General features: G+C 49.6%; 1 protein-coding gene across 1 annotated transcript in view; it reads left to right on the forward strand.

Annotated features, from left to right (window-relative positions):
- WWOX (WW domain containing oxidoreductase) overlaps positions 1 to 26,977 on the forward strand; it is a 936,085-nt gene that overhangs the window by 260,659 nt on the left and 648,449 nt on the right. Inside the window, exons 7-8 of the mRNA XM_075537052.1 lie at positions 1,599 to 1,784; positions 7,034 to 7,298. Of these exons, the coding sequence (XP_075393167.1) occupies positions 1,599 to 1,784; positions 7,034 to 7,298 (451 nt within the window). The remainder of the gene's footprint in view (positions 1 to 1,598; positions 1,785 to 7,033; positions 7,299 to 26,977) is intronic.

Below are 26,977 nucleotides of genomic sequence, written 5' to 3' on the forward strand. Positions count from 1 at the left end.
CTAGTACTGCCGGCCGTGTTCACATAAGCAAGAGAGCCCTTTCCCACGCCAGACTGGGATGTACAACACATGTTTGTAGAGGGCACACTTCCGTGCTGCAGGTTCAAGCCACGGCACATACCTTCTACAAATGATGCTCTTCATTTGCCCCGCTGACAAAATGGGGGGCACTGTTCACAGAGAATTCAAAAGCAACAAGGGATCCGACTAAATGGCAGTCTTTTTATTACCACTGCACATCAACCACTGTAACCTGAACCTCCCTGATGGGTGGTCCTCTCTCCCTGTGCCATCCCTCCATACTCTACTGCTTGGTGGGGAAACCACGAGCCAACTGGGAATGTTTTGACTCTCTTGATAATGTATTTTCAATTTAATATCCAGGACGCAGGAATATCTATTCCCACCAGCTCTGTATTCCTAAGGTGATAAATACATAAACGCAATATTATAAATCTGTTCATCTGCGCGGTAAACAAGATCTCCTCTTGGGTTCTTTCCCGCTGCTGGTTGGATTCGTGGGATAACTGTAAGCCAAGTTATCTACAAGCAAATTTTGTCAACAATTACCATTGTGCTCGTCATTATTTCTATTAGGTATGTAGCACGAGTGTCATTGCTGATTTGTGAGAGCTCTTTACGTTGTGCAAGTATCGGTTCATCTGCTTGGACACATTTGACATCTTGTTCCCTCTTTAGTTTGAGTCCTTACATTAGTTTTTATGGAGATTGTATGGGGGTGTGTGTGCACGCATGCGCAGTGTGTGTGTGCGTGTGTGTACGGTGTGTGTGTGTGTGTGTGTGTGTGTGAGAGAGAGAGAGAGTGAGAGAGAGAGAGAAAGAGAAAGAGAGTTAGTTTTAAATGCCAGTCTTAGACTGGGAGGAATAAAAGATGGGAACACAATCAGATTGTTGCCGGTGGGCAGACACAGAGCCATGAGACGTGTTTCTGAAGTGGAATCTGACTTTTAATCTATTTGCAAATGAAAGCATTGAGGTACAGAGTTCCCAACCAAACTCACTGCCATTGAGTCGACACATAGCAACCCTGTAGGAAATATTACCCACACACCATTGCCCTGAGACCCTTAGCTCTTTCTATCAAGCACCATCAACTTTAAGACCCTATTTGACAGAAAGTAGCCAGAAGCTCATTGGTGATTTGCCAAAAGGAGGTTAAAAATGCACATTGGTGAACGTAGCATTCAGAGTTCCTGCACAACCCCACTCTGGATGCAAATGTGTTGCTGGGTCAGTAGCCTTCCACAGACTCAGCCCTTGAAAGCACTGAGGCCACACTCAGGGTCGCCAGGAGGCAAAGCCGCCCTGAGTGCGGTTGGTTTTGTTTTCTCCTGGAAAGCCCAGCGCAGCCACAGCGCAGCAAACCTCTCATCTCGAGCAAACCAACTCAGTTGTGCCCCCATTCAGGGCCCATGCTGTCCTTGCTCAGTCCATTCCGGCTTCTGGAGAACCTGCCTTGTAGGGCATGTCCCTCTGACTGGTTGGAATCATGAAGAGTCGGCTGATGCCCTGGGACTAGGGGTTCTCCTGGTTCTAGAGTGCTCTCGGCCACTCAACATTGGCTCTTTACTTTCCAGGCCTCTTCACGTGCTTGTCTGCAATGCAGCGGCCTTTGCTCTGCCATGGAACCTCACCAAGGACGGCCTGGAGACCACCTTCCAGGTGAACCACCTGGGACACTTCTACCTGGTCCAGCTCCTTCAGGACGTCCTGTGCCACTCGGCCCCTGCCCGAGTCGTGGTGGTCTCCTCAGAATCCCATAGGTGAGTTAGAAGACAAGCTCTCTTCCCATCTCCCACTACCTGCTCCTATAATGCTCATGCCAAGCTTTTCTGAGAAAACCATTGGGATCAGCTCTGCCAAGAAAAGTGTGGGTGTATCTCAAATGGTTTACTGATTTCTCTTTCTTTCTTTCTTTCTTTTATTGGATGCTATGGGGTACAGTTTGGGGAGATTATCCATAACAATGGTGACTCACCCCCCCCCCTTTTTAAACAACTAAACTTCATTGATTTAGCTTAGAGATGGAATAATAATTGATGAAATTTGAATGGCATGACCTTTATTGATTTGTCATTCAACAACTTCAACATCCTACCAAGAAGAATAGGCCGTTATTCTAGCTGGAGAAACAATGCAATTAAAGACCGCGAGATGAAATCCAATTGTTTTATAATGAGAAATTAGGGAATTCAATGCAGGCATTAGCTGTGTAATTGTATAAAGTGGAAGTACTGTAGTTAGAACACATTAGAAATCTGGCCATGCCTCTTTTGGTTAAAATTTCAATTAAAACATCAGATGGCACTTCTCTGCTATCACCATTAGGAGAATATTCAATGGACTAAAAAGACATTTGAAAATTTCCTCGTATTTTCAGCATATTTGTTTCCGAGAGTTGGATAAACAACCATTTGATGAGCGAGAGAGAAAGAGGCGGGTGGAGAGAGAGAGGAAAGAGAGAGAGATCCCCAAAGACAAAGCACTTGCAGGGTGAAGCTAAATTTCATAAATGCTGGGAGAATTTCTCCTTCACATTTGCCTGGTGGCTGTGGGGGGCTAGGGGTGTGGAGGGGGGGACAGAGACTTATTCTTAGCAAACTATCTAGAAAAGGAAAAAAGTAAAAAAGGTGTACCCAGGACCCATTTTCCCGTTTTCTTCTCCTTCTTAAGTCCTGGAATGTTTTAGTGACCCAGAATGAAGCTTATTTTCTTTCATCATGCCTCCATAACATGCAACCCCTGGGGCACGAAAGTGAGAGACCAGCCAGGGGTCAGCCCGAAGCCTTTATCTCTCCCACACACAGGGGCTTACAGTATCAGTGACACGCCATCCATAGATTTACTCTTCCCGCTTGAAATTTATGACGGCTGAATGGGAAGGAAAATGCCAGGAATAATCCTCCCCCGCGAGAGGAGACATGAAACATCTCGTAATTAGGTGGTAACAAAGTCTGGACACCCTTATCTCCGAGGATCACCCCCAGGTTGGCGAGAGGGAGTGAAGTGCCCCCCGCCCCCCTGCTCAGGAGTGAGCCAGGCTGCCGTAGGGGCCAGGCCAGCTCGGGTTCCGAAATAAATCTGCCAGCTCCAATCGCCGGCCAGATGTGGAGGGCACCACGGGATACGTTTAAATGAGCTGGTATTTAATGGGAGATTATGTTGAACTGTCAGCTGCTCGCTTCCCTTTGTCAACGGGTGCTTCAAGTGACATCTTTGTTCTTTCCTTCGCTGGGAACTCAGGCCCACCTTGAGCATCTGAAACTTCCTTCCATTCCCAAGATGAATTTGCGAGGAAGGACCTTGGGCTCTGGTGTCCGATCCACCCTTGTGAGTGATCGAGAAGGCTCCCCAGAAATGCGTCTCCTGGCCCACCACCATGAGAGGACCGCCAGCCACTGACTACATCTGCTTTCTCACGATTCTTTGTACAAATGAAGAAGCGGTCCTTGGCAACACATGTGCATCCCTCCTCTAAGCTCATTGTCTGTGGCACCTGCACTGTGTCCAACAACACCCCGCCCACCACTACCTCAGCATCAAAGAGCCAGGGCCAGGGCCAGGGTGGGGACACGGCATGCAGTCTGGGGGATGCTTCTTCACCACTCCGAGCCCAGAGCCCTAAACCCCGCTATAAAATGGAAGCATGGAGATCTAATTACCTCCATAAACCTTGACGGAGTCTCCTCGCTGGAGTCAAGACCCCCTGTTAGGGGAAAATAAAGTCCTATGTTTGCAGAAAATATTATAGCCGGTTGCCCCAAGGCAAAATATTTATTAGCCTGCCCATGTTGTCCCCGTGCTTGAGTTACTGACAGAGCCCGAGCCAGTGAGCAGCCTCTCTGAATGCCTGAGATGCATCGTATTAAAATGAGAAGTCGACCTCCTTGCTGTGAAAAAACGTTCAGGTAACAATTAAAAGAGAAGGAAGAGCCGAGCGCCGGCTGAACCCCATCAGCGGCTGCAGCTGTGTCGAGCTCCAAATTTCCGCACACAGATCCACGCACACGCGCACAGCTTCTCTTGCAAATGCACTTCCATTCTTTGAACATGCTAGCTTTTGTCTGCCTCGAATCCAGCCTAATTATTTTAGTTGGGTAATTAAAAAATAAAATAAAACCCTGTGGTTAAAACAGAAAACAAAAAGGGCGCAGTGCAGAACAGAAGCATGAGCCGTGGGCTTACGTTACTGTCCCCAGAGCAAATGCTAGCACTGCAGCGAGCTGCCAGGGGACTAAGTGTATAAAGTCCTGTGGGGTGGGTGTGCCCAGATGTAAGGCTTCTAAGCTAATGGACACCTAGAGAGGCTTCGATGTCCTGCCGCTTACGGTTTTGATGGCCCCACCACCAAACCAGGGTGAACCAGGTCACCTCTCAGGAGGCCTGCCATTCCTGGGCTTGCAGTGGCGACGTAGAGTTTTGCCCACCGCTTCTGGGAGGCATGTGTATACATCCTGGCCTGCTCTGCCTGGGACATGCAGGGCAGGAAGCCATGGATCTGCTCGACTCTTTGTCAGCAGAAGGAGGGAAGGCCTGACATTCAGCAGTTTGTGTCCCTCCATCTTGGCACTGCCATTGAACCTGGCTCCATCTGATCCCTCATCTTGATCATTGGCCAAGAATCACTTTTCTCCTCTTGCGAGTTTAGCTTACGCTGTGTTCTCCTCTCCGGAGGCAATTCTGCATGGCCGTTAGCAAACCAGGCAGGAAACTCACACTAAACACAGAAATTGCCACGTGCAAATGTCGGTGAGGAAAGGAGAGGATTTGAACCTAGTGGGGAGTTTTGCCTTCTCAGAGACAAGAGTCTTTATAGAAGGGGAACTTGTCCCCAAGTCTGGAAGGCCGAAGCCATCATCCAACTCCAATCCCACACATCTGGTTCTTGCCCCTGCCTTGGGTCAGACACGGGGATGGACAGCATGAAAGAGTCCCACAGCCTCCTTCCCCCAGAGTTCGCAGGAAATGTTGGAACCAGGGGATCAAGTGACTGGGGATCAGGAATGGTCACCAGAGAGCCAGACAGAACATACAACTGGAACCCCGAGGTCATCTGGACCGGCTTTGTTCCCTATCGAGGAAGGGCAACAGTGCCAGGGACTCCCAGGAACTGGACCCAGGAAAGTGCGAGTGCGTTTCTGTCTGCACCCATGGCTCCTTCTAAGCTCAGCCACAGCTAGCTGTCGGGGAGCTAGGCAGGGGCGCTTCCTACAAGAGTGGAAGCTGAGCTCGTTGGGCTAAACTGATCCACCAAGAAGAATTTCCATTAAAAAACAAAAGAAGATAACATTCCAGTAGCACTCAATGAAAGATTCAAGCAAACCAAAAAACAAGCACACTGACATCAAGTTGACTCTTGTCAACTCACCGTGATCCGATCTAGACAGGGTTTGTACAATTCTAAGTCTTTACAGGATCTCACAGCCTCGTCTTCACACGAGATCCAAAAGCAAGTTTGCTTCTTGCTCTCAGGGCAGGTTGCACCAAGCTCCTGCAGACCTCCTGGTTCTTGAATCTGTGCAGGCACGTGAAACACAGCTAGACTCTAAGTCAGATGGTTGCAGACAGACTTTGTATGTACTCAGCCAGCCCGTGGTGCCATCTTTGTCCAGCAGGAGATGCCTTAGTCTCCTCAGGTCCTTGCCATCAGTCATTCTGGCAACCAGAAACAGGCACCCCTACACTTCCAGATTTCTCACCAAGTTCCACTGCCTGGAGATGATTGAGCTCGGAAGTCAGGACTCATCACATAGTTGGGAAGCAGACACCCAACCATGACTTTCCAAGTCTCACTGCTGTATCCTTGATGGCATTTCGGGCTTTGCTTGTGACTCTAGACCAGCGGTACCACTGAACACTAGAAATTGGATGTCACTGGCTGGGCCCCGCAGAAGGGATATTTGATTACCATCAAAACACGGGTCTCACCTGGCCAGAGATGCCCTCCCTGTTGTTCACCCAGACTTCACTGCTCGTGGTACTCAGGAACTACAGGCCTGTTTCTTCATTGGGCTTCATCCTTTGTTTTTGTTTCTCTGCTTCCCGTTTGCTGGAAGACCCTCATTACGCTACCTTATTACCCAGTGCAAATGTCCAGAGTTAATTTAATGAGTCAGAAGCCGAGAGAGGCCCTTAACAAAGATGAGATCATCTAGAACATTTCTTTTGTTCTTAACCCATTTTTTTCCTCTCCCCTTTAGGGCACTACCAACATTATTGTTATTTAAAAAAGAAAAACAAATGAGTGAAAAGAAAGAAAGGAAGGAAGAAGGGGAAGCGAAGGGAAGGGAGCCAACAGCTGGTGTTTAACGACTCAGTCAGACCCAATTACAAAATACCCACTAGTTACTGTGATTTGTATGCGCTCCTGCCACGGGTATACTTACAAATGCCCCACGCGGCCAGAGCTCATTTTGGCTTTGTTTACATTTATCTTTTAAACGTATCAGACTTTATGGATGGCACTTCACCAAGGTCATAACCCCTTTATAAGCATTAATTTTTAATCTGGAAAAGAGTCCTGGAGGCAGCAAGGCTCATCCATATTTGCTTGGTGCTCAAACGAAAACATGCAGGACTCAGACCCCAGCCCCGTCCAAGGTTAGGAATGCGGTGTCTTTTAGCATCCCCGAGCACTGTGCCTTCATTGAAGATGCTTTCCCATGTAATTTAATTATCCTTGAACTTCCTGTTGGAGGTTTTGAAACGTGTGTGTGTGTGTGTGTGTGTGTGTGTGTGTGTGTGTGTGTGTGTGTGTGAAGCTTAGGCTGTTAAGATGGCTTCATGGGTCAGTTAAGGCCTGACGACATCTGTCTTGGATCCGATGGGTGCATACTGCTTAATCACCATGGTCTGTTTTTAAGCAAGAAGCTCATGAACCAAGGTTTCCCTACATGCACCATGGCTTCTCTGTCTCCTTGCAATCTTCCCCAGTTCTCACACACTCAAAGGACTTCCACCAAAAGCCATAGCTGGGTGGCCTCTTGTCACACGCACCTGTCTTGTCCCTCAGATTTACGGACATCAACGACTCCTCTGGCAAACTCGACTTCAGCCGCCTCTCTCCGCCCCAGAGTGACTACTGGGCCATGCTGGCTTACAACCGGTCCAAACTCTGCAATATCCTTTTCTCCAACGAGCTGCACCGCCGCCTATCCCCACGCGGCGTCACATCCAACGCCCTGCACCCCGGGAACATGATGTACTCCTCGATCCATCGCAGCTGGTGGGTGTACACTCTGCTCTTCACCCTGGCGCGGCCCTTCACCAAGTCCATGGTAAGTGGCCGGCTTCGCTGGCTGGCTTATGGCGCTGCTCAGAAGGGGTCGCAGGGAGGCCTGGAGGACACGTGTTCTCCTCCCACCTGTTGTGTCTTGTCATAGTGATGGTGTGGATAGGCGCACCTGTGTTGTTCCCAGGAGCTGTGGAGAGCCCTCGCCATGGTGTGAGAGACACCTGTTTCTCTGAAGGTGTCCAGAAGGCTAGGGAGATACTGTTTTCCAACACAGTGTCAAGGCTGGCTACAGTCTTGTTGAGCCAGGGATCTGTTTTCTTTTGTGACGTGGTGGTGGCGGCGACTGGTTTGGTGCAATTTGGAACCATCGAAAGCCTGTTTGGTTGAGCATCGAGCAGGTGCCCTCTGCTATCGGACAGTAGAGCTTGCTTCTGAAACAGTTGGTGAGCCAGATTAAAATGACAGAAAGCGACGAAACGGTGACCATTCTCGTTTGTTTGGTAAAAGCGTGCGGGTTTTCCTGGATCTTACAAATAACCTACCAAAGCTTTGTGGTGGATACAGTCACACTATTGATGTCAGAACCACACAGTACAGAGGTTTGGGGCTTGACACTGAGATACTGGGCGTGCCCCCGACCCACCCAACCCAGGGGGAGGTTGGTTAAGTCTCTTCTGCTCCAGGCATGTGCTGCCTCTTTCAAGGGTCCTTGCAAAAAGACAAAAACGAGCTCTACATGCTAGTTTACCTTTTGGGGGTAAAAACGAGAATCCGCCTTGGATTTTGAGTATCAGAAATAGTGACCCATGTAGATCTCTCATCAATAAAAAGTGGCCTAAGCCTGGCTTCTGCTAAATGGGGGAAACCTGTGCTCTGGAAACAGGGTTTGGGGAAAGTGTGGGTTTGTGGGGTTTGAATTATATGCCATTGTCGTCCCTTTGCTTTCGCTGTTTTGTTGAATTGGTATCTGATGTTCAAAGATTCTGCTTTCCATAGGTATCAACCTAGAGAGTCCAGGGTTGGCCCATGGCAGGTTTTGTGCTGGGGATGAATCCTTTTGCCTGGGTCACGAGCTCTGGAAGGTTTGCAAGTGTGGCAGTGCAGGGTGTCACCTTTGATATGTCCCTGACCAAGCACGTGGAGTCATGTCAGTAGGAAGTCATTTGAGCGTATAACAGGAATCACGAGTTATGGAAATCGGCGGCACTAGACCTCTTCCAAGACAGTGCTTCGAGGACTAAGGTGCACCTGACTCAAGCCAGGGGCTTTTCTTTGCCAAAAGTAGCAGCGCTTTCCTCTGACCTCTTTCTAATTTATTTATTTATTAGCTTTTTATTGTGGTGTAGGTGAACGTCTACAGAGTAAATTGGTCTTTCCATTCAGCATGTCATCCACCATTTGATTTGTGACATGGACTGCCAGGCCCACAATGGAGTGGTACTTCCACGTCCTCCCTGTGTCCCCTAGTTCCCCTCACCCTCCTTTCCTTTCCCTTCCTGACTTTCAGCTTTATCCCTGGGCAAAGGCTGCTTTTTGAGCTGGTCTTCTGGAGAGTCTGTGGAGTGTTCGCCATCCTGCTATTGCTGTTGGCCTCAGTGGCCACTTTGTCGTTTGCCTGAGTTGAGCCATGGGGGTGAGTTCAGACCCAGGCTAGAAGGCTGTCTAAGGGCCATCCATCAGTCTTATCAGAATAGCAAGCCTGCTCTTCTCTATTGATATTTTGAGTTTGTTTCCCCCACCCTATCCAGGACCCCACACTGGGATCCCTTGCAGAGTAGTCGGCAGTATTATATGGGTCACCATCTAGTTCTGGTCCCCATTGTGGCTGTGAGGGTCACATGGTCCCTTAGCCCTTTAAACTAATGGTTTCCTTCTGTCTGGTGCCCCCTCCCTCTGCCCCACTCTTCCTGGCTCTGAACAAGGAGCGACCAGGCACTTAGGTACCAGTAGCTACTCACCAAAGTATGGAGGTAGAATACTGTCATTTTGGATTTATGTTCTACCAGTGGACCTCATTGTTCCTTGAGACTCTGGTCCTGAGCTCCTGGGCCTGGTGACTCATTCCCTCAAGGTTCTGGTTATGAGCTCTGACATCCTGATCACCTCGTGTTTAACACAGCTGCACAGCGGGCAACATAGACCACAGAACCCGTGTAATTCAGCACTGGTGTTGTGACGAGGAATATTCCTGATACCATGGACTGCGGCATGAGCAAACAACGTTCTCTCAGAAGAAGTACAGAATGCTCATTAGGAGCCAGGGTGGGCATGTGCTCAGGAGGGCCCAGCCCCTGGAGAAAGACCCTGTTCTCGATGGCATAGAACGTCAGTAAGGGCAGACCCACAGTGGGATAGGTGGGCATTTTGGCTGTAACCATGGGATCAGACATTGCCATGATTGGGGGCATGGGTCCAGGACTAGGATGCTGGGCAGTGTTCTGTTCTGTGTGGGTAACTTTCAAAAATATAGTAGCCATATTTTGAATTGCCTAGATGTCAATAAGTAAGCGCATCTTTCATGCTCACCATGCCAGGGGTTTTGCAGCGAAGGCAAACAGTCATGGTCCACAAGTTGAAGATTTAGAATCAGAGGAGCTGGAGGTGGGAGACCCTTTGGAGAACTGTTCTCCTCATCATAGGGTAAGGCTCAGACTCAAGGAGAGGGTTTCTGATAAGGTTGGAAGGGCGCCCAGGTGGCAGGAGCCAGCCTCGCTCCCTTGTGGACCCCAAGGAAGCTATGGTGGCTGGGGCTCTCCACGTTCCTGTCCCCAAGTGACTGGAAAACGGCACTTTCTAGATTCCACAAACCTGACCTTTTTTTAGATAGGCATATAAATTAGGAAGACCATGCAATACATAGCTAAGTTTAGGTTTTCTTTTTCGGCCCACATTCTCTCTAGTAATGTCTTTGTAGATTGACGTGTTTGGTGTGGTATTCTGTAGCCATCTGAGTCCCAGATGGCCCAGTTTATAATGAGTCAGAGGGGGTGGCTTTGGAACGACTTGTCAAACTCACAGTCACTGTTCCATAAACATTTAGGGCTGTGTGCTCTGGGGGATACGGGCAGCCTGGGGACCCGCCTGCCTACAGACTTGGGGCCGGTCAGTGTTCACTGATAGCACTGATCGGACTTAGTGGAAAAAGTCACCCTCACCCCCAACCCCTGTACGTGCCTGCCATTACTTCCATCATGATGAAGGATGGGCAGGCGCATGGCTGTTATTGTAAAGCCTCCATACTTCAGGACATACATAGTGGGATTCTGAAGTGCTGAGGAGGGAGCCAAGCCTATGCACAGCACCCCCATCCAGCTGGAACGTGCTCTGTGGGAGCTTCGCAGCCCTCTATGAATTCCCTCCTGGAGACGGTGTGGCTGGAGTCCATGCTCCTTTGTCTGAGAGGTCGGGCGAGGAGAAGCTAGGACCAGCCGCAGGCTTGGGGGCCCTGCCTCGGGCTCTCCCCTGCAGCCCGTTCCCTTAAGCATTAAGCAGCGGTGTTCTAATATCAATGTCCCTTTTTTATTTGCGGTGACTTGCTGTGACTATGGTGATTTTAGTTACAGTAATTAGGTCACCCTTCATGGAGTCGGCTATTTTAAGTGCCTCTTTAAGGGATATTGTAGCAGATCAGTAATTTTACAATTGGATGTTCTTGTGCAACTTTATTAAATGTAATCTGTCTTTTAAATGTTGCCCTTTTACAGTTATATATTTCTAATTGTTGCTGTAAATGCATTATCACTTGGAAATTAATTAATTTTTCCATTCTGGCCGCCTGCAGTATAATAATCACTAATGAGAAACTCGTCGGAACTCACTCACAGCACGGCGACCCCTACTGGCTGAGTCGTGTCTTTGCTGCCCTGCTCCTCTAGAGGCCCCCTGCTGACTCCAGGGGGACAGGTCCTGGCTGGAGTAGGAGGGCAGAAACACTGGTCCCTCTTAATTCCACTTTATGGTAAAACCAAGTCACGGGTAGAATTGGAATCAGGATTATTAGTCAGTGTTGTAAAGCCTACGCACACACCCTGCACACACGAAAAGCGCACAGCATTCTTCATGGAGCTGCTTTCAGAACATCGTAAAGGAGACAAATGCTTCCTGGGAGCCTGCTCATCATGCAGTCACCTGGGTGCTTGCCTCTCTGTGTGGTTTACCGTCTATCTTTCATGCAGCTCGAATGAATACTCACTAAACACTGCCATCGAGTCGATTCTGACTCACAGGGACCCTATAGGACAGGGTAGAGCTGCCCTGGTGTGTTTCCCGAGACTGCAGTGCTTTACAGGAGTCTCTTCCCCATGGATAGACTAGTGGTGGGACTGCCGACCTTGAGTCATATCCGCCCTTGAGGCTGTCAGTCTTTACAGAGCAGACAGGCTCATCTTTCTCCCTAGGAGCAGCTGGTGGGTTTGAACTGCACTCCCAGGCCCCTCTATAGCATATCTGTGCATCCATGTGGCTCTGAGTCCCTTGGGGGGCAGGTTAGATGCTCAGCCACGAGCTGAAAGACTGGTAGTTGAAACCCATGCAGAGGCACCTCAGGCCCAGGGATCCTCTTCTGAAAGCTCAGAGCCCTGTGGAGCTCAGTTCTGCTCTGTATGCACAGGGGTTGTCATCAGCTGGGACTGTCAGCAGTTCGACACCACCAGCTGCTCTATGGGAGAAAGACGAGACTTCCTATTCCATGAAACCCAGGCTCAGACACCCACAGGCACAGTTCAGTCCTGTCCTGTGGGGGTGGTATGAGCCAGAATAAACTCTTTTGGCTGACACCATCCCCTTTCCTGAAAAACAAAACAAAAAACCCAAAAAATGACTCAGCACCGCCCCCTGGAAAATGGCAAACTTTTGTAGTCAACCCCACAAAACAGGATCAAGTGCAGGCATCTGCTTTTGCAGCCCCCTTGATTGCTCTAGTGCCCTCTAGGGGGTGCTCCCGCTTACTTCTGGAAACACTGCTTTATGAGGTTCCTTCACAAAGACGGAGGAGCCCTGGTTGTTAGTGGTTATATGTTGGGCTGATAACTGCAAGATCAGCAGTTCAAAACCACGAGCGGGCATTACGGGAGTCAGAGGGGCTTTCTACCCACATAAAAAGTTACAGCCTTGGAACCCTCTGGGGCCGTCTGCCCTGTGTGATAGGGTCACCGTCAGTTGGAACCGACTCGATGGCTGTGAGTTTGGCGTTAGCTTGGTCACAAAGACAGGCCTCTTGTCCCATCTCCTGGTTTTCACGGTACCTGGCGGGTGCCCTGCTGGAATCTTACCTCACCCCGTGGTGAGAGGCAAGGTTGCTGCTTTGCCCAGGTGCAAGATGCTTTGCCTGTAAGCCACGCCTCTTTATGGCATACTGTCAGTTCCACAATGCAAGCCTCAGCTCCTTCCTAAGCAGAGCAGACTGGTAGAGAACCAGCCAGCTTGCTGGAAAACGCCAGCGCCAGCCTCTGAAGCTTGCCCACATTCATGCCTCTCCGTGCCCTGGCACCCACCCCAGCCTGCAGCTAACTATCCCTGTGGATGTGCCTCAAAGCACCTTCCTGAAATCAGGATGCCCTCCCCCACCTGCCTTCGCTTTTTCCAAGTAAGCTTTCCGTTCCGGCGAACAAGTTCCCGGCCAGCCGCTGGCTCTGCTTGGAACCATGAGGCTGGGCGCCGTCACGAACCTTGTAGGGTGTTCTGTACAACTAAATATTTGTGTTGGCGGGTAACCTGAGAAGGAGGCTCGTGTGGGAGGGCAGCGAGAGCCAAGCAGATGTTTTAGGGGAACTTTGGTTTTTGAATCACTTTACATTAAAAAAAGGCCTGAGCGTGTCAAACTTCTGGAAGGATTGGGTTGTGTTTCCTGTGCCCTGTGAAAGCCAGCCATTGTGCTGAGTTTTCACAGATGTGCAGCCGCCTGCCCTGCTAATGGGTGGGACTGCACCGCCCGGCGAAGTTATAAATTATGACTGGAAAAAGAGATGGGGGTGGGGCACACACACCAGTGTCTTTCTCTGACCTTCGGGAGAGCCGGGCCAGGAATTCTGCCCTTGAAGAACCCACCGAGCATGATTTATCGTCGGCTGATTTATAACATAATGAAGGAGATAATAGATGTTGATTTGGTCCTTAAATTAGTATTTTAGGGGAAAAGAAACCTTTTTATTGTTGTTGTCCCCCCCCCTTCACTCCCTTCCTTCTAAATACTTGCTGCTGACTATAGTCTCAGACCCATCAAGGACAGACCCCCCCCTGTTGGATTCCACAAGATGTGGCTGTGGCACGTGGCGGCAGGCAGCAGGGGGTCTTTCACGTTTTGCAGGGAAAGAAATCAGGCTTTCAGAGTGCATCGGCGTATTCTGCGAGCAGTTAGATGCGTTGAGACTCCTCTGGAGCACTGGGAGCCTGACTGGCCTAGTGGGTTACGCGTTGGGCTGCCAACTGGGAGGCCAGGGGTTGGAGAAAGATGAGGCTTTCTGCTCCTGCAGAGTTACCATCCCAGAAACCCACAGGGGCAGTTGTACTCTCTCCTTTAGGACGGCTGTTGAGTCGGCATCGACTCTGCGCCCGTGAAGGTCATGCTTGAGCTCTAGTCAGTGCAGCCGTGTAGGGAACTGAATTCCTAAGACCCCTTCTGTGGGCAGGGAGAGCCCCGTCCATCACCCCCCCCACACACACACACACGGACATACACACTGCACAGAGGAAACCAATGGCTCAGCTCCTCTTCTGTCCCACAGCCTGAGACCGTCTCACTGCCTGGACTTAGTATCCTGGTTGCGTCTTCTTCGTCTCTCTGTCCCACCCAGGGCTTTAGTATTTCATGTAGTAGTTGAGCCCAGAGGTGTCCTGGGGATGTGGTGGACTAGGAGAGAGCAGAGGGGTTAGAGTCTGAAGGACTGTATGGAAAACCCAATTCCGCCCTCTTCTCCAGTTGTAGAACACTGACCTTATGCAGCCTCTTTTTACATCAGTCCACAACCTAGCTGCAAGGGAGTCTGGGAGTGGGAGGAAGCGAACCCGCCTTTAGGGCAGGAGAAAGACTATTCTGACACAGGAGAACTGTGTGGCTAGACCAGAACCTAGGACGCCTGACTCCCCGTTAAGTACAGAGTAAGGGAAGGATGGTTCCAAAGGGGTGTGCATGGAGGGAGCAGCAAGGGATAGGCGAGGGGAGGTGTGAGCCAGACCCCACCCGTATGTGGCATCCTGGTTCCATCTTGCATTCACTCTTGGTTAACCTTCAGAACCAGCTTCTACCTGCTTGGTTGCCTGTCAGACTGGTCTCTGATACACCCTACTCATGTGCAGAGCTACAGGAAACCCTGACCACGTGTGGCTAGCACTTGCTTGCTGTGCTTTGTGGTTGCCTATCTGGCTCTGCCTCAGGCATGCACAACAGAACAAAAACGGCCTGATTCTGGGCCATCGGCCTCATGCTTGCTAGGCTCAGTTCCACTGTTGTTCTTGGAGCGCTCCGCAGGCTTCTGCCCTAGGCTGCCACACTCTGGAAGCTTTGCTGAGCCCTGTACAACTCAGCCGACCCTGCTGGCACTTGAAATGCCAGCACCCATCTATCAGGTGCAGAGTCTGGGTAAGAGCGGGACTGCTAAGCACCAGATCACCAGTTCAAACCCACCAGCTGCTCCTCAGGGCCAAGGTGAACCTATTGGCTCCCCTGAGGATTGACATCCTCACAACCCCCCCCCCCCTCAAAAGCTCGCTAAGAGTCGGGATCAGCTCCGTGGCATCGGGTTGGACTTTGTCAGTATTCCTTTGGTGACATGTGTGCATGCTGTGGGCCACCAGAAGCTCAGCCAACAGAGTCACCATGGTGAACAGCTTAGCAGAGGCACACTGCTCAAGAAACAGTAGCTCTTACTATGGGCAGGTACCGAGCGTTAAAGATCGAGGTTGTATAGTATTCAGAACATGCTAGCTCACTGAAACCATGCTCACTGCCACCGAGTGTATTCCAACTCATAGTGACCCTATAGGACTGGGGAGAACAGCCCCCATGGGTATCTGAGGTTGTAACCCTTCGCGAGTTCGGAACACCTCATCTCTCTCATAGAGGGAAAGGTAGGATCCACCTGCTGACTACACACCCAGGGCGCCTTCAGAACACATCAGGTCCTGCGTAGCAGCCATGCTCCTCAGTCCCCTCGTCATCTTTCTCATGCTAAGAAGGGTTGGCTTTCTTCCCCTGGGCTAGAGATGCCCCTCTCCCAGTGAGGTGGCAGCGTCACTGAGCAAGGACACGTGGCCATGGTGTGTGAGTATGTGCAGAGGTGAAATGGAACAGAGCTAGCTGGGCCTGCAGAGAAGCTCCCCCCTCCCTGCCACCTGGGCACACCTCCACTGGCCCGGAAGCGTGACTGAAAACAAAGACACTGGGAAGGCCCCCCCCCCCCCCCCCCGGCTTCTTCAGTCTGCCTTGGCCTTTGTTCCCAAAGAGCGTGGGGAGGGAGAAGAGTGACTCTCTGACCTTCACACGTGTGACAAATGATACGATGAACCTTTCATCAAGGTCTATGAATATAGATTAAAATCATATCTACTTTATAACTTACCAGACAAGTGGACTTTTCCCTACGGTTCTGTTTTTCTAGTCACAGTAAAGAGCCCTTGAATCAGATCCTGTGAATGGTTCAGAGACTGAATACCAGCCACTGAGACTGATGAGTGAGTGCAAGGGGTAGGCGGGAAGATGAGTGAGAAGTGTCATCACGTCCAGGCCTCGTTGGCCCCTATCTTAGTGCCAACTGTCATGTACTTTTTCTAGGCCGGGGCATGCATGCATCCTCCCTGGGACTCAGTTTCCCTCCCCGTTCAAGGAGTCCACTTAAAAAGATGAGCACCATTGCTTTGGCTTGTGGCTTTTTATACAACAGCATGGAGAGGGGTTGTGGGATGCCAAGTTCCTGGAAGAAACTTTTTGAAGCTCACCTGTTTGGAGAGAACTGGCAGAGAGAGTCAGACAGGAGGACAGACTGTGTGTGTGTGTATGTGTGTGTGTGTGTGTGTGTATACACCAACTTTGCTTAAAAAAACCCCACCCCCACCCCACCACCATCATTTCCTAAAAGAAAAGGTATTTTAGTGGCAGAAATCGTGAGTGGGGCAGGGTAGGCCCAAGGGGCACAAAGCCATCCCCCACGGGGACATATAACTTTAGGGGACATTCAGCCTTGCCATGACGCCATTCCTGTTTGTCCTTGCTGGTGACAACCATGGGCTTGTACTTAGGAGTGTCTTTCATAAGTATGACTGACCCCAAAGGGGCCGTTTCAGTTCCTGACCCTCCTGGGAACCTCTTGGACCCCTGTTCCAGAGCCACGGTCCAGCACACTACATGGAGGGGTGCACGACAAGAAGGCAACACAGGCTTACTAGCCAGATGGCTGCCATGGCCCACGCGAGCCCAGTCACCCAGGTGACATCGCTTTCCTGAGGCCGTGTTCTGTCCAGTAGGGGCAAGTCACTAGGCTAGGGACACACTCAAGGACCGGGGATGGGGGATGGCAGGCCAGGGGGACTGCAGTAGGTATGGGTTCTGGGGGCCAGAGATGAGCGGGGAGCTTTCTTAAAGGCTGCCTGCCACATCACACAAGCTTAGCTTTTTCAGCATCTCTGGTAGGTTCTCCATGAAACCCTGGGCGTATGGTGGTTGCTCATTGGGCTGCGATCCACATGGTTGGCGGTTCAAAACCACTAGCCACTCCAAGGGAGAAAGACAGGGCTTTCTACTCCTGTGCGTAGTTACAGTCTTGGAAACCCACAGGGCGTCACTATGAATCAGCACTGAGTTGGCGGCCCTGAGGTCAGTCCTGGGTGGCAGACTTGACTTGCTGGCCTCTGAGATACCACATGGTGTGGAGGCCTCACACTGAATGTCGATGGGTCCACTGTCCTTGTCCTTGCCACCGTTCTTCCTCCTTGACATCTCCCTTCTCCACAGAGGGAAAAATCCACCTCCCAGAAGTCCCTGGCGCACCCATTTTGATTTCTATATATTTATGCATTGCTGCCTCACAATGGGAGCTAAGATTTAGTCCTTTAATAAGAAAGCTTATGAAACAAATAAAGAAATGCCTGGGTTATGTTTCCTAAAGTCAAATATCTGTTTTCATGCTGCTTTATGGGAGGGGTAGGAGGTGGGTGTCATGCGAACTGATGGTCTCAATTTTCTTTCCCAAGAGACTGAGTTCTGACACGAGTTTCAGAGATGCTGGCCAGAGACCCTGGACTCTGATTTTATTTTATGTTAAAGTTGCAAAGCCAGATAAGGTTGGCCAAGTCATTCTAACTCCATGCGAGTCTCATTCTACGCACTTCAGACCTGTGTAAGCATCAGGGCTTATATTGCTTGCTGCTTGGGGGTTGGAATTAAAGAGGAAGCTTTCAACGGAAACATGATTAAAAAAAAAAAACACCACAAAACATAGTGCCCTTTGCTTTGCTGTTTCCAGAAAATGAGGCAGCAGTCAGTGTTTGCAGGCGGGCATTTGGTTTTCGTGTTCTGATAAACCATCCTTTTAAAATACAGATGGAGCCAGAGAGTCTCTGTGTGCCATGCCCCTATTTCCCCCAAAGACGTGGAGCTGTCTGAGCGGAAGGCTTTTGCTTCTCCACAGACCAGCTCCTGAGGAACCTGTGCCACTTCAAACACTCCACCCTGGAGTTTCCCGCAATGGGGTCTCTTTAATCAGTGACATTCTGAGAGAGAGAAATCAGAAAAGGAAAGTGAACTCCCAGGGCAGAAGCCAAGGCAATCCTGGAGAAGGTGTGCTGTTGGTTCAGCTGGGTATCTCGTTTATTTGAAGTGCTCAGAAAAGCCTCTCCTGACTCCCCCAAAAAGGAAGGGTAAACAGTGAGGACGTCCAAGTCATCCGAGAGAGAATCTCTCCTCTCAGAGCAACTCTGTAGAAAGAAGGCGGACTCCATCCAAAAACAACACTGGCAATCAACAACTGAGTCCTGCATGAGACTCTCTGAGTATTTGCACTCTTTGAAAGGGAAAGAAAAACAAAAAACCTACCTATGATCTGGGGACTTAAATTTTTTTTAAACAAAATATTTTCACAGTTCTAGGCAGGTGGATTGAAGTCTGTTCTTTCCTCTTAGAACATCACACTGCCTGTTGGCTTTGTGAGTGTGTTTGTCATATGTCTCCTGGTGAACTTTCCTCTCTATAGCCATTGAAAGGACAAAGGAAGGCAGGAAAAAGCAGAGGGGAAGAGAAGGGTACTGAAATCCGCTTGGCTGCCATCTCAACATTACCCCCAAGCAGTGGTTCGTTCCTAGGAGTCCTGGTGGCATAGTGATTATGTGCTGGGCTGCTCTCTGAAAGGTCAGCAGTTCGAAACTACCAGCCACTCCTCAGGAGGAAGACAGGGGTTCCAACTCCCGTGTAGAGTAACAGTCTTGGAAACTCACAGAGGCAGTTCTGCAGGGTCGCTATGAGTCAGCATTGCCTCGATGGCAGTGAGTTTATCTGTGTGTCTGTGCGTCTGTCTGTTTGTGTGGACAGTCCCTACCATGAAGGTATTATGAAGAAGTAAAAGGCAGGCTAATAAACAACCACTACCACCAACCACCGCACATGTCAAGGATTCTTAGCGCCCATTGAATGATTCCGATTTTGGAACGTGCCCAGTCAGGAAGGCCGCACGCTTCTCTTTGTTGTTCCCCTTTTCAAAGTGCTGGGTGACCCAGTGCCGTTGGGCTGCCTCGGCCTCACGGGGACCCCATGTCTGCCAGCGCTCGGGGCTGCCTCGGCCTCACGGGAACCCCACGTCTGCCAGCGCTCGGGGCTGCCTCGGCCTCACGGGGACCCCACGTCTGCCAGCGCTCGGGGTTTTCAGAGGGTCGTTGTGGGACATGGAGCACCTAGCCTTTCTGGGCACCCTCCACCCTTCAACCCAGTGCTCAACACGGTTAACTCTGCTTTACCCAGGAGCTCCAACCTCGGAGAAGCAGGTGGCTTAGTTCTTGTGGCTGGAATGTGGGACACCACCACAATCCCGCCCTTCTTCATCTGGAGCCATCTTTCGTGTGCCCCTGTCCCCACCTCCTTTGCATCCCATCGTTTCCCTACCAGTTGAAGGTTTTTCAGGTGCTTCCCAGTCCACTATGGAGACCTTTCTATCCAAAGCCAAGAAAAGAAAGGAAGAAAACATTAAAAAAAAGGGAATTCCCTTTTGCCAAATCCACCAGAGCATTGACCATGTCGCCCTGTCAGTCTGTGGTATGAAGCTCTGGGAGGGGTTGAAACAGTATTTCGAGAGCTCCTGCGTGGGTTTCCCCAGAACACGCTGTGCTCTGCAGGGCTGTACCACCAGGCAACAGGTGATGGTCACCTTACAGACAGCAAGCAAGACCTCGGACTGACCAGAAGGTCCTGTGTGTGGGCTTGTGGATTTCCCACAGCCCCACACCAAGCTTGCGCGGTGGGCCTGAGCCAGAGGGCTGCTGCTGACTCCTGGCCGTCTTGCTCATGGCCATGTGGGCATTGAAACATGGAGGAAGTGGTTCCTGGGGGACTAGCTGACCTTGATAGAGCCCCAGGGCGGGTCTCTGGTACACAGTAAGCACTCGAGAGGCTTACTCTTGGGTTACTCCTGTAACTGATGTGACGGTGGCTTTACCACATGGGGCACTGCTAGGCCCCGGTTAGTCACACAGCCCAGACCTTGCGTATTTTCCAGCCAGGGTAGTTCTTACAGTTAGCACGTTTACTTCCTCCACGTACAGCGACTCTGGGATGCCTGGTGTACCTTACTCGGTGCCTATTGCTTTATTTAATGCACCTTAGTTTCCCTGCCAAGGAGCTCTGGTGGCATTACACATTAGGCTGCAAACCACAAGGTCGTCAGTTCAAAACCACCAGCCGCTCCTCGGGAGAAAGATAGGGGTTTCTGACCCCATAGAAGTTGCACACTCTCCAAAACTCAAAGGGGCAGTCCTAGCCTGTGTGACAGGGTTGCTGTGAGTCAGAGTCAACCAATGGCAGTGAGCTTGCTTATTTTGGTTTGGGGAGACCCCTTGCTCGGAGGCAGTTCAAATGGAGATTGAAGTTCAAGTACAGACGCAACACCCCCTCCCACACACACACACACTCTCGCCAAAACGCCAGACCAAGTGAAGCTTCATTTTGGTCTGTGGCTTCTGGCCCACTTCTACATGATCGACAGTCAACAACAGCCATAACGAACACCCTTTGGAAAATCGGAATTTTAATAAAACCACCGTGTCTTCAGATTTTTTGAAAGCACAGAGCATGTTTTAAAAGGTTGTTGGTTTTCACCCCACCCTCTTCTGGCTTAGGAGATGCTAGTTGCTGGTTGCCATCTAGCCCCAGGCCAGTTGCTCAGGGGACAAACTGTTTAATCAGACCTGTAAGGTTGTGCATCCTGCGAGTGGGCGTGTAACCACTGTCCTTCAAGGACCTGGGAAAGGTACACACAGTGCTGTTCTTGGCTCTCTCTGCCCCTCTGCCCACTGGGAGGCAGTGTATATCTTCAGTGTCCGAGTCTGCCTCATCTCACTTCCGATGGCCTCGAAGGGCAGCTGCAGCTGACGGTGGCAATGCCCGCGCTTGCTTGAGTCCATAAGTTCTCCACAAGCAGGTTTATCTGAATCATGTCGCGCACTTCAGCATACACACCCCGGAAATCCAAGCTGGGTATGTGGGCGGTGGGGTAGCTAGCCAGTTATTTCAGCTCTGCTGCTTTGATCCTGAGGAATTTTTTAACTGTATGTTTATGAATAAAACATTTTAATCAGAGCTATCCCAAGCCTGATCAATGTATGTCATGGAAGTATAATACAGGCTGAATTGCATGACGTCAATTAAATCCCACAATCAAGGTTTTAGCACAAAGATAGTTAAGCAGTTTTTGAATTGTTCAAAGTTTTATTTTGCTGGGATCTTTCTTGCCGGGATCCATCGTTTCCCTGTTGCCGTTGCCCGGTTCTGTGGAGTGCATTCTAACGCGTCCAGGCAGTACTGTACAGCAGAAGGAGGCGCCACCGGTTCTGTGTCATGCCCCCAGATGGTGTGATGTTTGAGCCCAGTGTTGCAACCACGGCGTCAGCCCATCCAGCTCCTTCACAGTCTTCTCCTTTGCTGTCTTGTGACTTCACCAAGCATGATGTCCTTCTCCGGGGACTGACTGGCGTCTCCGAAGCCTTGCTGCCCGCGCTTCTAAGGAGCATGCTGACTGCACTCCTCTAAGACAGATCTGTTTGTGATCCTGGCAGTCCAGGGTACTTTCAGCCGGCTTTGCCGACACCATAATCCAGGTGCCCCTGTTCCTCATCCGTCTTCCTGATCCAGTGTCCAACTTGCATATCCATACGAGGCAGTTGAAAATAGCATGGCTTGGGTCAGGCACACGTTCATCTTCAAAGTAACCACCTCGCTGGGCACGGTTTGGGCTGTTGCACATGAGGTTGGCATGGGTGGGAAGCGACTCAGTGGCACCTCACAGCACCAGACTCCAGAGTTATCTAACACAGACAGCATTGGGTCTCCTCCCTGCTGCTTCCTTGAGCATTGGTTGTGGATTGAACCAAGATGCTGTCCTTGACAATGTCCATCTTTTCCCTGTGTAGCCTGCTGTTGTGGTTGACTGGTCCAGTTGTGAGGATTTCGGTTTTCTTACATCAATCACATGTAATTCTATGTATTGGTTGATCTTGTGAGGTTATTGGGGGTGGGGTGGGGAGAGGCATTATTTCTCCCAAGTCCAGATGTTCACATTTTGTATGTACAAATTGTAGCCCAGTTTTTGGTGGCAAAAGCTTGATTTCAACCAGAATGGTATGTGCTTCACTAGATAACAGGCCAGTCTTCATTTCCTAGCTGTTGCAGAAGGAATTGTCAGGACATCCTCACCATTGTCCTAGATATTCCTACTTGTCCAGGATCCATCGAGGAGCATGGCTGCCAATCCGGCTCTTTTTCAGCACTGGTGGCATAGTGGTTACTAGCCGGGCTGCGACCCGCAGTTTGAAACCACCCGCCACTCCTCAGGAGAAAGACAGGGCCTCTGCTCCGTAAAGAGTCCGCGGCAGTTCTGCCCTGTCCTGCAGGGGCACATGGCCTGGATGGAAGTTAGCTTAATTTGAGAAAGGCATGGGTGACGTTGAGCCTCCTGCCCTTTCTGGGTTGAGGCAAAGCACACAGCAGCTTGGGGTTCTCACATAGCTCCAGGGTCAGTGCCTTTGAAACCTCTTGGTCCATTCCCCGGGGTGTTTGTTTTTTTGTTTTTGTTTTGTTGTAACAATGCATTCATGTCTGTGTGCAAAATGTGTATTATACGTACATGTGTGCCTTTATGTCAATTCTGACTCATAGCAACCCCGTAGCCAACACAATGAAACGTTGCCCAGTCCTGCCCTAGCCTCACAGTTATTGTTCTGTTTGAGTGCACCTGGTCCACCCATCTCCTCCACTGACCTCTTTTTCACTATCCCTCTAACATCATTAGGCATGATGCCCTACTCCAGGGACTGATCTCTCATGATAACATGTCCAAAGTATACAAGACGAAGTCTCATTCCCCACACCCCACACACGATATACACGTGTACATAAAGGTATGAGGAGGCATCAAGAAATTTTTAGCAAAGTTCATTACCTTAATTGCATTTCCCCACAAATATTTGAAAGTTCCCTCATATCTGCCCTAAGTTGTGTGAAGTATACTTCCTATCACCTGTTTCATCCCGCCCCCCTAAGTGTTGGTTGTGATCTACATTCAATACTAACTATTGGGTCACAATCTGTCCTGTTGAAAGTGACATTTGACCTACCCTGTTTCCCTGAAAGTAAGATATCCCTGGAAATAAGACCTGCTTACAGTTTTGCTTCTCACTGAATTATAAGGCACCCCCCAAAATAAGACCTCCCTGAAAATAAGCCCCCCTGCAAGCTACCATAACTCCGGACTCTGGACCATAGCGGCAGGCGCCAAGCACAGCTCACTGTTGGCTGGAGCAAAAAGGAAACAAACAGTGGCTCCAGCTCACTGGTGCAGCCGGAGCAAACAAGAAGTAGGAGGTCTCTTTTAATAAAACAGTAAACAATAAATGTGTACTGTATTCTTCTTCATGGAAAAATAAGACATCCCCTGATAATAAGACCTAGTGCATCTTTGGGAGCAAAAATTAATATAAGACACTGTCTTATTTTCAGGGAAACAGGGTATTCCTAACAGATAAGGTGCAAGGAACTCCTACATGTTAGGTGCTGGCGTCAGGTGAAGACCACGTGAAAAAGAGCAAGTGAGCCTGCCCTTGCCCCTGGGTACAAACCTTACAGGAGATGAATAGGTGAGCAGGAGTTCAGCATGGAGTAGGGTGAGGCCTGCTGTGTGCGGGGTGCTCTTCCATTGCTTGGTGGGTGCAACAGCAGTCAGGTCACGTTGCAGAAGGGAGGTGATATTCTCAATGCCCACTGAGGCCGAGGTCGTGGGGAACAATTGGACAAGGTCATGGAGAAGCTGGGACTGACTTGGCAGCATTGCCAGGCCTGGGTGAGGTAAGTGAAGGGATCCACTTGGCACAGAGTTTACTAGGGGGTCAAAGCGAATGCAAACCCATCCAGGATGAGCACAATTCGACATGATCAGATCAAAGCAGTCGAGTATTCTAACCCTGGTTTCAGGGCTGGACATGGGCTGTGCTGACACAGGCAGGAGGGGAGTGGCTGGGGGAGGTGCAAAAAATGGGGGGCTTAACAGGATATTGTTGTTGATTTCATGTCTTGAGATGGGCTGTGTATTTGTGTGTGCTTAATTACACACACACATAGGTATAGTATGTTTCTTTACAAATGAGAAAACCCAAATCTCTTCAGATTCCTTATCCCTCAAACCTAAGTAGTGGTTTGAATAGCTTGGGGTGGTGGGAGAGAGAGAAGAGAGGAGAGGAGAAGAGAGAAGGAACAGTAAAATAGAAATGGCCTTGGAGTCTCTCTTGACAAACAAGCTCATCTCAAACAAAAGGAAAGTCGGAAGGCCACCCAGGGTCTGGCTAAGGGCTCTGAATGCAATATTAAAGTCGGTAGAGATGATGGCGCTGACCTCATGAAAACAGTTCATTATTGTACAGCTCTTGGATGATAAGAAGCCCTGGTAGCACAGTGGGTTTAGCACTCAGCTCCTAACCAAAGGCTGGCACTCCAAACCTTCCAGCCCCTGGATGGGGGAAAGATGTGGCAGCCTGCTACCCCAAAGAGAAACTGCATCACAACTGTGCGGGTCAGTTGTTCTCTGTTCCGTAGGGTCCCTATCAGTCAGAATGCACTCCAAGGTTGCGGGGGTCTCGTCCAGTGGTGACCCGGAGGGGCGACGAACCTGGATGGAAGAAAGACACAGAGACGTGGAGCAAGACAAAACGCTGATCAAGCTCGTTTATTTTGTCAAAACCCGGGGTATATATTTACAATAAAGAGGAACTGGGAGGTGTATATTCTAATGAGGCATACTGCATAGCATCTAATGCAATATGTGTGTTGCAATGAAGCATAACAATGTTAGCCAATCAACTGCAGGTAGGAAGTGGGAGGCACATATTCTAATGAAGCATACTGTGTAACAACCAATCGGCTACCTAATAAGGTAAAAAAAAGGGCGCGCAACTGTTCTCAAAGACGTCCGTGATGAAGTTCGTATGCTAATTAAGGCTTACTAAATGTACCACCAGGTTCGTTATATTCCTAATATGGTATGTCTGTAGTCCAATGGGTGTTCGGTATTTTAACCAATGGCAATGAAGGTTGACTCTTGCAACTCACGTAGCTTGGAGCATGGGGTAGGGGTTGGGCAGGAAACAAAGCCTTGCTGTTAAGAAGCAGCCAAGTTTCTGCTACGTGGCTGAGGCTAGGGTCTTAATGGTTATCGGCTCCCAACAAAAGGTAATAGGAGTGGGTTTGATTCTTACTATGTTATATATGCTGTATCGATGCGCATTTCTCCTTTGAACCTGGAATGCTCTATTATCGAGGGAACAACAAACCCTCTAAAACTCAGTACCATGGAGTCCATGCTGATTCATAAGGACCCTAAGAGAAAGGGTAGAACTGTCCCCTGAGAGTTTCTGAGACTAACTCTATGGGCATAGAAAGCCCTGTCTTTCTCCTGTGGAGCAGCTGGTGACTTTGAGCTGCTGACCTTGCAGACCACTGTCAAACTCATAATCACTCCTGTTGAAAAGAAAACGGAGGGGATAAATAGCATGTTCAGGTCCGCATAAACTGCAAAGTAAATGGAGTGGGGTGTCCACCTGTTTCCAATGGATGGGACTCCACTGGTTCTAAAGCCCCAGGCTTCCGTTGGCTCCAGGTTGTGTCTGGGTTTCAGACAGATGGTTCCCTTGGCAGCAGGAAAACAGGTTGGGAAGAAGCAAGCATTAGCATTAGGAACAGTGTGTAGGTCAAAAGAGTTGGCCATTGTGAGGAAATGTATGGGTTTCTACAAGGGTGCCCAGGTGGTACTGTTGGGTAAACATTGGATTGCTAACACAAAGTCCTTGGTTCAAAAGGACTTTGGGAGCTATCTGCTCTCATAAAAGCTTGACAGTCTCAGAAACGACTTGATGGCAGTGGATGCAAAGACAGCATATGGAGCAAGACGACGCAAGAGTGAATACCTAGCCCTGCTGCGGAGGCAGTGGAACCAGCAAGAACTGGACCCACTTCCTGAGAGTGGGAGTGAGAGGGCCAGAGGTACCGTGAGACACACACCTGGGTGGTGCGGATGGAGTTTTGTTGTTGGAGATAGATTTTTAAAAATTTTTTTATTATGATTTGGGCGAAAGCTTACAGAACAAGTTGGTCTTCCACTGAACAAGTCACACACATTTTTGATTTCTGAAGTGGATTGAATCTCCGCGCGGTAGCCACCATCTTCCCTCTCTCCATTTGTGGGTACAGTTTCCATTCCCCTTCCTCCCTGTGTCTTCCTGCCTCTGAGCTTCAGCTCTGGACAGACGCTGCCCTTTGGAGCTGGCTTGCTGGATTGTTCTAATCCCAGGTGTCATTCTTCTCCTTAGCGGCCTATCATTTGGCTGGAAGTTTAGCCACAAGGATGAGTTCAGACTCAGGTTTGAAGGGATTGCAAGGTCCAGAATTTGGGGAATGCTACCCATCTCTGCCAAACTAGTCAGTCTGATACAGTTTATGATTTTGAGTTCTGTTCCACCTTTTTCTCCCTGGTGTACAGGATATCCTGTTATGATTCATTTCAGATCAGTGAGCAGGGGTAGCTGGGCACCATCTAGTTCTTCTGTGCTCATGGTTGTAGAGGCTGGAGTTTCCATGGCTCATTAATCACTCGGACTAATTGTCTCTTTGCATCTTTGATTTTCTTCTCTGCCATAGGCAGGGATAGACCAATAATTGCATTTTAAAGATTGCTCACTTGTTGTCCAGACCCCAGTTGCTCCCCACCAAGCTGGGCTATAGAACATTGTGTGTGGATGATGTGATGCACGTTGACCTTGGCGTCCCCAAGCCTCTGGACCCATTCACTCATTCCCTTAAGGTGTGTGGTTGTTTCTGAAGTGTTTCAGCAACGTTGCCCTCTGTGTGCCCTACTGTGTTCATGGATGTATTTACAGCACATATGCAGATGAATCCATTGATATTCACTTGTATATTTATAATAAATAAGAAAAGTATGTGAATCATCACTGTTTAGTTTGTTTGTTTAGTAAAGTATCACCCAGTCT

This window comes from Tenrec ecaudatus, chromosome 18 (genome assembly GCF_050624435.1).
Source record: "Tenrec ecaudatus isolate mTenEca1 chromosome 18, mTenEca1.hap1, whole genome shotgun sequence".
Taxonomy (NCBI): domain Eukaryota; kingdom Metazoa; phylum Chordata; class Mammalia; order Afrosoricida; family Tenrecidae; genus Tenrec; species Tenrec ecaudatus.